This window comes from Danio rerio, chromosome 9, assembly GCF_052040795.2.
Source record: "Danio rerio strain M-AB ecotype USA chromosome 9, GRCz13ab, whole genome shotgun sequence".
NCBI lineage: Eukaryota > Metazoa > Chordata > Actinopteri > Cypriniformes > Danionidae > Danio > Danio rerio.
This window is the reverse complement of record NC_141029.1, coordinates 54,572,972-54,585,384: the sequence shown is the minus strand read 5'-3', so window position 1 is coordinate 54,585,384 and position 12,413 is coordinate 54,572,972. Positions and strand designations below refer to the sequence as shown.

At 34.7% G+C, this 12,413-nt stretch overlaps 1 protein-coding gene and 1 long non-coding RNA gene across 8 annotated transcripts in view; one reads left to right on the top strand and one right to left on the bottom strand.

The window, feature by feature from the left end:
• The window catches only part of LOC141376228 (SNF2 related chromatin remodeling annealing helicase 1-like), a 50,790-nt gene that overhangs the window by 8,252 nt on the left and 30,125 nt on the right, over positions 1-12,413 (top strand). For all 7 annotated transcript variants that reach the window (XR_015499929.1, XM_087268475.1, XM_087268474.1 and 4 more), the window contains 4 exons: positions 318-578; positions 3,501-3,551; positions 6,285-6,468; positions 6,945-7,095. Coding sequence is in view for 6 of the 7 variants with exons in the window: in XM_087268475.1 (XP_087124601.1) it covers positions 318-578; positions 3,501-3,551; positions 6,285-6,468; positions 6,945-7,095 (647 nt within the window). In the remaining variant the exon portion in view is untranslated. The remainder of the gene's footprint in view (positions 1-317; positions 579-3,500; positions 3,552-6,284; positions 6,469-6,944; positions 7,096-12,413) is intronic.
• Positions 9,393-11,080, bottom strand: LOC141376231 (uncharacterized). Its single transcript, XR_015500057.1, has 2 exons — positions 10,896-11,080; positions 9,393-9,790 (listed from the first exon to the last, which is right to left on the bottom strand). It is a non-coding gene; the product is annotated as an uncharacterized LOC141376231 (long non-coding RNA).

The following is a 12,413-nucleotide window of genomic DNA, read 5'->3' as shown; positions in this document are numbered from 1 at the left end:
TGTACAAGTGAAATTATTGTGGAAAAAGTGATCAGCTTTTATTTACATTTGAACAAAAAGTGGCATGTCCAAATGCTAACATTCTACACCATTACTAATAGCTCAAGCTGTAGCAAAAGCATCCTAACTACCCGTATTTATTGGGAATAGCTGTTTTAATCAACTCAACAGGTCAAAAACAGAAGCTTATTGCTGTTGGTTTGTGGACAGTCATGGATAAGATAAAGAAGCTCAGTCAGGACCTGTGGCTGCGCATTGTGACTGCTCACAAGTAAGGTGTGTATCCCAGGGTGTAACTGTGCTTGATTGTGTTTCAGTGGAGCAGGTGGCACATTTACCCTCCATCTCTCTCAAACCTCTGGAAGGGATGGAAGGGCTGAATATTTCTGCATCCACATGTCGGCCCAAAGACGCTGCAGCAATGGCGGCTTTGATGCGCCTCTGTCAGGGTTGGCAGAAACCGGGTGCTACAATTAAAGGAAAGTGCGTTTTAGTGTCTCGCTCTCGACTGGAGGTGGATATTGGATACCAGGCTGATGTTATTGGGATTTTTAAGCAAATGCCATCCAAAAGTTATGGTGAGTTCATTAACACAAACTTTTTTTGCACAAAAATTGGGCCTATACAATGTAAGGTCTGATTTGGCTTGGTTAAGGAGGATAAATATGATGTAATGTGTAGCTTGTAGCTTTTTAACTGAATTGTAGTAGAAGTGATTTGTGTGGTTATATATTATATTATATTATATTATTTTATATTATATTATATTATATTATATTATATTATATTGTTTTGTATTATATTATATTATATTATATTGTTTTGTATTGTATTGTATTATATTATATTATACTATATTATATTATATTATATTATATTATATTATATTATATTATATTATATTATATTGTTTTGTATTGTATTGTATTATATTATATTATACTATATTATTTTATATTATATTATATTGTATTATATTATATTATATTGTATCGTATCATATCGTATCATATTGTATTGTATTATATTATATTATATTATTTTATATTATTATATTATATTGTATCGTATCGTATTATATTAAAACCTATCATATATATTATATCATATCATATCATATTATATTATATTGTATTATATTATATTATATTATATTATATTATATTATATTATATTATATCGTATCGTATCGTATCGTATCGTAGTATATTATATTATATCATATCATATATATTATATCATATTATATCATATTATATTATAAAATATATTATATTATATCGTATTGTATTATATTATATTATATATATTATATCATATCATATTATATTATATCATTATATTATATTGTATTATATTATATTATATTTGTTATATTATATCGTATCGTATTGTATTATATTATATTATATTATATTATATCGTATCATATTATATTATATCATATTATATTATATTATATTGTATTATAATATAGAAAGAACCAAATCTCCTACCACAGCTATGCTGATGACACTCAGATCTACCTAGCCTTACAGCCTAATGACTACAGCCCCATTGACACCCTCTGCCAATGCATTGATGAAATGAGCAATTGGATGTGCCAAAACTTTCTTCAGTTAAACAAAGAGAAAACTGAAATTATTGTGTTTGGAAACAAAGATGAGGTTCTCAAGGTAAATGCGTACCTTGGCACTAAAGGTCAAACGACAAAAAATAAGGTCAAGAATCTTGGTGTGACTCTGGAGTCAGATCTGAGTTTCAACAGTCATGTCAAAGCAGTCAGTAAATCAGCATACTATCATCTCAAAAACATAGCAAGAATCAGATGCTTTGTTTCTAGTGAGGATTTAGAAAAACTTGTTGATGCTTTTATCAGCAGCAGGGTGGATTACTGTAATGGACTCCTCACTGGTCTTCCTAAAAAGACAGTCAGACAGTTGCAGCTCATCCAGAACGCTGCAGCCAGAATTCTGACCAGAACCAGAAAATCAGAGCACATCACACCTGTCCTCAGGTCTTTACACTGGCTGCCAGTTACATTCAGAATAGATTTTAAAGTATTATTACTGGTCTATAAATCACTAAATGGCCTAGGACCTAAATACATCACAGATATGCTCACTCAATACAAACCTAACAGATCACTCAGATCTTTAGGATCATATAAACTAGAAGTTCCAAGAGTTCAGTCAAAGCAGGGTGAATCGGCTTTTAGCCACTATGGCCCTCGCTGCTGTAATCAGCTTCCAGAAATGATCAGATGTGCTCCAACATTAGGCACATTCAAATCAAGACTGAAAACACATCTGCTTAGCTGTGCCTTTACTGAATGAGCACTGTGCTGCGTCCGACAGATTGCACTATCATGTTTTTCTCTTCTTCTTCATTCTTTCATATCACATTTTACCTGTTTTTATGTTTTGTTTTGTTTTTATGCATTTTTTTTATTTGTTTTTATTTTTATTTTACTTGTTTCTTTTATTCTTGTTTATGTAAAGCACTTTGAATTGCCATTGTGTATGAAATGTGCTATATAAATAAACTTGCCTTGCCTTGCCTTACCTATTATATTATATTATATTATATTATATTATATTATATTATATTATATTATATTATATTATATTATATTATATTATATTGTATTATATTATATTATATTATATTGTATTATATTGTATTGTATTGTATTGTATTGTATTGTATTATATTATATCATATCGTATTATATTATATTATATTATATTGTATCGTATCGTATCGTAGTATATTGTATTATATCATATCATATATATCATATCATATAATATCATATCATATTATATTATATTGTATTATATTATATTATTATATTATATTATATTATATTATATTATATTATATTATATTATATTATATTATAATATGTTATATTATATTATATCATATCATATTATATTATATTATATTATATTATATTATATTATATTATATTATATTATATTATATTATATTATATTATATTATATTATATTATATGTAATGAAATGGCTGCAAAGTTATCATTGCAGAAAAGTGAAACCATTAAAAAATATATTTGTCAAAAAAATAGACCTTAACTGAAATAAAAATAAATAAATCTAACTTATTATGTAACTTATTTCAGCATTTTGCCTAGATATTTTGCCTTAATCCTTAAGTTCTAAAATAACTCAAATTAAAACTGAGGGGGGGGGGAGTTACATGTTTAGACACTATAAATATATTTCTATGATGCTAAAGTTGAATGAATCTATTAATTGATTTAAACCATCAATTAGGGTTGCAGAGTTTGACATCTGCAATTTTTTAATTTTTTCAAATGACTTGTTAGTGACAAACTTGTTTGTTTGATTATTTTCCTTTCCTCATTTAAATATTTTTTGTTTATTTTCAACTTAAATTTTGAGAAAAGGTTTGAGAAAACTTGCTGTGTGTGTGTCATGCAGACATTTCAATTTTCGTTTGGTTATTATTAGACATGAAGACCAGAAAGTGGACCTTTCTCCTTGAGGACTATGGGAAACTCAGTAAGTTTTGGACTTTGAGTCCTGTATTTAGCTGTATATATATACAGTTGAAGTCAGAATTATTAGCCCCCCTGAATTATTAGACCGCTTGTTTATTTTTTCGCCAATTTCTGTTTGATGGAGAGAAGATTTCTTCAGCACATTTCTAAACATAATAGTTTTATTAACTCATCTCTCATAACTGATTTATTTTATCTTTGCCATGATGACAGTAAATAATATTAGACTAGATATTTTTAAGACACTTCTATACAGCTTAAAGTGACATTTATAGGCTTAATTAGGTTAACTAGGCAGGTTAGGGTAATTAGGCAAGTTATTATATAACGATGGTTTGTTTAGTAGATTATCAAAAAAAAAAAGCTTAGAGGGGCTAATAATATTGTCCCTAAAATGGTGTTTAAAAAATTAAAAACTGCTTTTATTCTAGCCAAAATTTAAAACAAATCAGACTTTCTCCAGAAGAAAAAATATTATCAGACATACTGTGAACATTTTCCTGCTTTGTTAAACATCATTTGAAAAATATTTTTAAAAGAAGAAAAACATTTGAAGGGGACTAATAATTCTGACTTCAACTATATATATATATATATATATATATATATTGGGGGAAATAAATATTGAACACATCACCATTTTACTCAGAAAACATATTTCTAAAGGTGCTGTTGATCTGAAATTTTCACCAGATGTTGGTAATAACAAAAAAAAAATCCAATTGGAGACAACAAATCTAATTGGTTTAAAAATAAAGTTATGTGTAATAAAATGAAACCACAGAGATAAAGTATTGAACACATGAAGAAAGGGAGGTGTGGTTCGGCAGTGAAAGCCCAGACAGCAGCTGAAACCTCTCAGTGGTTCTTCAGCAACCCTCTGCCCTTCTTTAGTGTAAATGAATGTCAGCTGTTTCAGTTCAACATCTACATTAGCAGGAAATGAAACCAGGGTGGACATTTCAGGAAGACAATGATCCAAAAGACAGCCTCTCAAAGAGAAAGACAACCAAGCTGTAGAAGAGCCTAGCCAATCCCCTGACTACAATCCAATAGAAAATACAAAATAAAGCTCAGATTTGATAGACGACACCCACAGAAGCATCAAGAATTTGACACTCTGTTGAAGTCTGTGAAAAACACACCTGAGCAATGCATGAGGCTTTATTCTGCATATGAGAGGCGTCTTTAAGCTGCGAGCAAAACAGCCTTTAATATAAACTGTTAAACACGTTTCAGTTGTTCAGCACTTTCTCCTTGTGTCATTCTGTTGTTATTACACGTAACTCAATTTCAGATTTGTTTTGTTTTATTTTTATATTTGTATTGTTTGGGTTTTACCAAAATCTTGTTTAATTCCACATCAACAGCTTCTTTAGAAATATTATTCCCAGGAAAAAAAGACATGATGGGCTCTTTTGATGGTCCATGCGCAGAGCGCAAAACGCAGGGCGCAAACGCTTTCAGGGCGTGTCAGAACGCATTTTTGCTAATTTACAGATGGGAAAATGCGCTTTGCGCCATGGCACATGGTCTAAAAGGGTTGAGTTTATTTTCTTAATGAGTTATAGGTGTGTTTTGAGAATAAACCAATTAGTCTCATCTCCCATTCCCTTTAAGACCCAGCTGCGTCGCGCCAAGAGCACATTCGCTATTTACAGGATGCAAAGTAAGTCTAAGTGGAAAAAATGAGCATTTCACAAGCAAACAGTTAACAGTTAACAGTTTTTTAACAGAAAACTGTTAAACAGAGCATCTACTGCGTGAGAATGAGAAATATTGGATCTCATTTCACTTTCGCTCTTGGATAGGGAAACCTTTACGCACAGACATCAATTAATCTATAAATAATTAATTGCGTTTGTTAAGCGCAAATATTCGTTTCAAAACTGTTTCTAAATTCAGTTCTAATTTCCAGCAAATGAATAAATGAACAATAATAACAAAATGTGCTCAAAAACCTGAGTTATATCCTTAAACACATGAAGTTCCCCATACGGTCTAAAACCTGCAGGTGGGCAAATCTAAGCTTGTTTTTAATAAAACAAATATAAATATGCAGATAATAAATAACACTGCTAATAATAATAACATTATACAAAAGCAAATTGTTATGAATGAACTGAAAAAGCCTCCCGAGATGAAGAAGACATAAAAGCAGTAATTTTTCATATTTATGTAGGCTAGAAAATAATATGTTTTGTAATATTTTAATCCTTTATACTTATATTCTATATCTATTCTTATTATATCCTATATATATCCTTAATATTTACATTTTTTCATATGTAAAGATATTTGTCTATTGCTCTCTTGTGTGTATTAAGCAGTGCGTAAGCGAGGCGCCGGAGTTTAGACCGGGTTTGTTTTGGTCTAATAAAAAAACCTATTATAGTTTCTCAAAAATAGCGACGCGCCAGCGGTCCGCCTCAGAACGCCTTCCTTTGTAGACCAGAACGCCTATGGGCGCACAAATGAGCGCTAATGCATTTGCTATTTAAACAGCGTAGCGCAACGCCTCAAAACCACTCTTGCACCGAGCTGAAACTAGCAAAAGACTACTGCGCCGCGTCTTGCACCACACTGCGCCGGGTGTATGATAGGGCCTGATGTGTTCAATACTTATTTCCCCCGCTGGATTTGCGTAGAATTCAATATTTCCATGCATGTGGTTGATGATGATGATGATGATGATGATGATGGTGTGTGTGTGTGCGTGCGTGCGTGTGTGTAGTGGCGGATCTGAATGAACTGCCTACAGTGGAGACTGAGCCTTTACCTCACGCCGTCCTCCAGTCCTTCTCCAGTCAGTTTGAAAAAACCCAATCCCAAGCTCCAGTCCCTCCTGAAGCAGATCTCTCACACATCGATCCACAACTCACACGCAGCCTCATGCCTTTCCAGAGAGACGGAGTCAAGTACGTTAACTTTAATTTATTGAACAAGTTTGACAAATCGAGATTGCAATCTTTTTTCAATTAATTGTGCAGCTCTACTGTACATACATTAGGATATAGGATATACTCCTTCCTCTCTTAAGCACCAGGCACTTTGTTAGAAACACCTCCATCTTTCTGTTTGTACAGATAGCTCTTTTATAAATGTTTAAACGTATTCACCACATCGAAAGTCTTAAAGTTATATTTTCTATTATTTTATTTTGCATAACCTCAATTTCTCCATAATTTAGATTCTATTGTTATTATTATTATTTTATTTTGTCATTGCTGTTACTATTTGAAGGTCACGAGTGGTTTTGTAAGCAGTTTGCATATAATACTGTGTATGTCACTGTATGTGACAAATACAACTTGAATTTGATTTGAAATGTGGCTTTGGATAAAAGCTTCTGTCAGGCACATGAGTGTAAATGTAATGTTTGCTGATGCCTCAGTTTTGCAGTGTCCAGAGAGGGTCGTTTGCTCCTGGCTGATGATATGGGCCTCGGGAAGACGGTTCAGGCCATCTGCATTGCTGCCTATTACAGGAGTGAGTGGCCTCTGCTGGTGGTCGCCCCGTCCTCAGTGCGCTTCACATGGGCTGAGGTACATGCTGTTTTTATTTATGCATCTCACACCATTCAGAAATATGCTCATCAGGGATGCATTGATTTGGTTAAACAGTAATGATGTGAACAAATGTTATACAGTAGGTTAACCCTTAAAGGGCCATGACACCCCCCACTTTCGGTTAAAGTCTACTTCAGAATTTTTTCAAAAGATGCATGATTAATGGGCGTGGAGCTCCGCGAGCATCGGGCAGGAGTGGGCGTGGCCAGCAGGGGAGAACGTGAGCAAACAACTGTTGTTGTCAGTCAGCTCACAAACTGAGACATACCGTGAGGAGAAGCATGAGTTTATATTTTACAAAGTTAAAATGCAAAGAAATGAACAGTGATTTAATGCCCTGCTACATTTGTTATTCGCAATTTCACATACACATAACCACAATTTATATCATTATAAAGATAAGTGTGTTCATGTAAACACTATAAATGAGGACTTCTCCCTCAATCCCTGTATCCAGCAGACTCAGTGCAGCAGGTCTCCTGACCTGTCTATTTTAACCATTAATCCTGCTGGTAATCTGGAGGATTTAGGCGAACACAGCAGCACAGTGATGTGTCTGAATGTGAACGAACTCCTGATAAAAGACAGCGTCCGCCATTCTCTAATTCTCGTGCTGCTCTCCCGACAAAAATGCTTGCAGCACACACACAGCTTTGCTGTATGATCGGCCCTGACAAGATCGCAGGGGAAAACATGCAACAAACCCCGTATATCATGGAAACAAACACATATGAGCCTACATGAACGGCTAAATACTGTGTGCCGTGGGTCCGTGTCTAAGAGCTCGGGCTTGACACTGGCAGGTCTGGCAGGTCTCATGAATAATTAAGCAGCCGGCTCTTCTCATAGGATTAGAAACTCTGCTATGAATAATAATGAGAAACAGACGCGTCATCATTGCACTTGCAGTACTGCGCTACGTCGCCGATTTTGATCCCGCCCCAAAAATCATTTTAAACCCGGAAGCTGAAATGAGCTGACAAAAGCTCAAAATTATCCAGTTTTCCCCACAATTAAAGCTGACAGGTGCTAACATTGTCTTAACTGATGCTCAAAACACACAAATCTGTTAATATAAAAAAAAGTTTTCCAGGGTGTCCTGAACCTTTAAAGGCAAGGCAAGTTTATTAATATAGACCATTTTGAGGGACGTAAACAAAAACAATGGTCGCAGTGAATTTCCTGTTTTACATTTGTAATTTCTATAACTTCCGAGAATCCAAAAAGAACCACATATTGATAAATAATGTTATGAAAGCTGTTTTAATATCAAGTTATGATTCAATTGCCTCTTGTTACTGTTTTGAAATGGTTTGATAACAAGCAGGAAATGTTCATGGGGCAGTGACATGACCATATTGAAATGGTCTATAGCACATTTTGTACACAATGGTAATTCAAATTGCTTTACGTTACCAATAAATAAAAGATTCTGTTGGTGAAAGATAAAAGTTTTGTTGTTCAGCTGTGAGGAATGGAAGTGTTAAGTGTTGGTTAGGACAAAAACTAATTGTAATATGGAAAATATTCCTTCTGTCACGTGCCGTTGCCTTAAGACATGGTGTAGGATCAATAGTCAGGAACGCTCCTCTTGATGTTGTCAATGGGCTCTATGCACGGCGGCGCGTGACGCATTTCCGGTAAAATTTAAGACCCCGAGCCTACTTCCGCCGATCGTACAGTACAGTGCTACAACAGGAGCGCTACTGATAAAAACGAGTAATGTTTTGGACAGTTGTCTTAATGTTTTATGCCATTATAGCCCACTTATATATGTTTATGTCAGCTACATAAATATGACATCTAAACGTTTAAAAGTGTCATTTCAAAGACGTGAGAACAGTACTTGTAGATACCACTGCTGTGTTCAGCAATGCACAGCGTCAAAAATTGAACTCTTACCTTAGTTTCCACACGTTTCCAAAAGACAAAGTCGTGCAGAAGAGGTGGGTTGGTGATATTTAACGTGAGAATTTTACAGAAACAGAAAAAAACAAGAGTGTAGCTGACAATTTCAGTCTAGAAAACTGATCGAGGCTTGAGTGCCAACCGGATGCAGACATTTAAAGAAAGGAGCTTTTATGGCAAATAATAGTTTATTTTCATTGCCTTTGAAGTAAAAAAAAAAAGAACATTAATATACATAAACATTTCTTAAGCTACTTTCTAAGTGCAATTTTTTTTATTCAGAATAAAGACCTTTATTTTATTCACTGTACATATAAAATATAATTCACTGTATGTAATTTGAAATAAAAATTGTCAAAAAAAAGTAACATTTTGAAAAAAATATTTTATTCAGATGAACAGAAAAAATGACATTGAATCAGTTGTTTTCTTGAATCAGGTGCTTCTTCTGTAACTCGTGCATAGAGAGGTATTTGGGCTTATACGTATTAAATAAATAAATAAATCGCCCCTCTGTTTCATGGAACTTAACACATAATTGATCCATTCCAAACAATTGGTCATGTGACAACACACATTACACATTTCAGAGTAATGGGCTGTCTGGAAAAGCAAAGCAACCAAATGTTTGCAAATCCCACTCTCAGCCACACAAGAGCAGGAGCTATTAACTAGCAGACGACGGCATGGATCTTCTGACGGATGTCCGCTCCAGGATGGAGTAACACATAAAATTTTCTAGCTCTGAATCTCATAATGTTACCTAGAAAACAGAAACAAGAATATTAATAGGTTTTTAAAGAGAGTCATTAAAGGCAGTTCACCCAAAACTGAAAATTCTATTTCCTCATCCTTCACTTGTTCCAAACCTGTTTGAGTTTCTTTCTGATGTTTAACACAAACAAAAATACTTTGAAGAAAGCTGGAAACTTGCAACCACTGATATTCATAGTAGTTATTTTTCATACTATTGAAGTCAATGGTTACAGGTTTTCAGCTTTCTTCAAAATATCTTCTTTTTAAAGGCATCTGCAGCAATATCATCAGATTAAACTACACAGTAAATCATTAATTTAAATGATTTAAAAGTAGCTCCTTTTAGTCACACTTTAAAATAAGGTTTTATTAATTAATGTATTTGCTCACTATTAAAATAACTATTTAATATTTAACATTGTTAAACTAATTTACTAATGAATAAAAATCCAAAGTCATGCTTGTTAACATTAGCTATTACATTGTGAGTTAACAAGCACAATGAATAAGCATTTGTTCATTAATGTAAAAAACTAATAAATATTGAAATAGACAAATTGTTGATGTGAAATTAACTAATGACACCTTATTGTTTTGGGTCACCCTCCCATTTAATTACAATGTTATCGACTAAATAGAAAGCATGCTATCTACAGGGTTACACTGCATCTGTCATCTCCACTGTTTCAGCAATAAATCTCAGCATTGACACAGTGCTATTTGTCTGTTGTGGATGGAACGGCGTTGTATTATTTTATTCCTAATATATCTTGCTCAATAATCATGCTTACAAGCTAAGACAGCATCTGTGTTTCTGTGATTATCCGAACTGAACAGTGGTGGTCACTTTAGAACAGTAAAAGTATGAATGGGACAGAACTTCACATGTATGCTGTCCTACTCTCAGCTGGTGAGGAGACTCCGATTTCTTCATAGATCTATCGGTAGTAATGAGCTCTCACTGAGATCTTATTCCTGCCCTGTTTTTACCTGACACTTTGAGACAGAATTACGTACACATATGATTATTTTTACTTACGTGATAAAGCTGCAGATGGACGGATCGTAAGAGTATTAACGCTAAAGTTAGCCTTCAGGCTAGCTGAACTTACCTTCATAATTGCACAGGTAGGAAGATGCATACAACTTGAAACCCTTCTCAAGCTTTGCTCTGCGGTGTTGTAGAGCACATCCGGACAATCATTTGCACATCGTTGACCATAATTTACTCGCAAACAGCGAGTAAATATTGACGACTCTGTCATAATACTGTTCACCTCCGCTTAAAGTCACCCAGACCGGAAGCTGGACCGCGGCCTTAGACAAAACGCGGAAGTAATGCGTGCATATAGCCCATCTGGCAACCAGCACTTGCCTGAAGTCATCAGAGAAGGGGCTGAGTGAAAATGTGTTTTGAACCAGGAGTGCAATACCTAGTTCAACCACTGGGTGTCAAACTTACATACTGCACCTTTAAGTTTTTTGGAGCACGTCTGGTCATATCTGTGAGCTGATTCCAGTAGTAGCTGAAGACATTAACAGTGTTGCCAGATGTAGCCGACTGTTTCCAGCACAAAATGGTGCATCTCGTAGGGAGATCACAGCTGTTGTTAGCGTTTGTATGTGGAAAACGGAGGCTATGGCACCTTTTTGGGAGATCATAACAGGTTTATAAGTGAAGACCGGGGTTGGTGGGCACGCCTTTACAAAATCACCCAATTTTACACTACATTTTCTATTTGCAAAAATAAATTCAAAACCGCCCAATTTGGTGGGAAACCGCCCAATCTGGCAACACTGGACCTTAAAGACCTAGAGCTAGGTCTTTTTTGTGGGCACCTGTCTTGCCTGCATTGTTTTTTTAGCAGTCTTTGGGGCCGTACTGTTCACATATTGCATCTAAAAATGCATGGAAAGCACGAGGCACGTCGCTTTCTTCACCGATGGATTATATGCACAGCTAGTGTTTTTCCCTCATGTACGAAGACTTGTTTTGAATTCATACTAAAACATTCAGTAAAAAATTCAGATGTATAAAACACTGCGTACATGGAATCCCATGCATATTCTCTTTGTACATCCAAAGTAATGTGAAACTGAGCGCAGGTGCATGAGCACAATACCCCTCCTCCCCCATATAAATAGGGTAATGACTCCACTTCGGCTAAACCAAATGAAAAAGCAGCAATGGCAAAAGCAGGCAAGAAGAGAAACTGGTGTGGAACAATGGAATTTAAGAGCTTGTCCAGTCTGAGACCCACTTCTTATCGCATCTCAATCAGGCAGTGAAGATCACTGATTTTCAAAGAAATCAGATCTTATACGGGGCGATTTAGTAATAGCATGACCGTTCACTGGAAGCGCTTGGCCTGGCTGACTGGAAAAAAAAAAGTTTCAAAAGCCCCTTTCACACAGTGATACCGGTAAATATCCGGAAAATTTCCGGAACGACTTTACCGGTATATTCAAAAGAGCGCTGTTCACACAGGCGAGGACGTTACGGAAATTTTCCGGAAAAGAGCATTCACACATCCATTCCAAAATACCGGTAAATTCTATCATCATTCACCACAAATGAGCTTTAAACGGCTAAACTTGTATTTGTAAACATTTGACTAAATTACAAACTC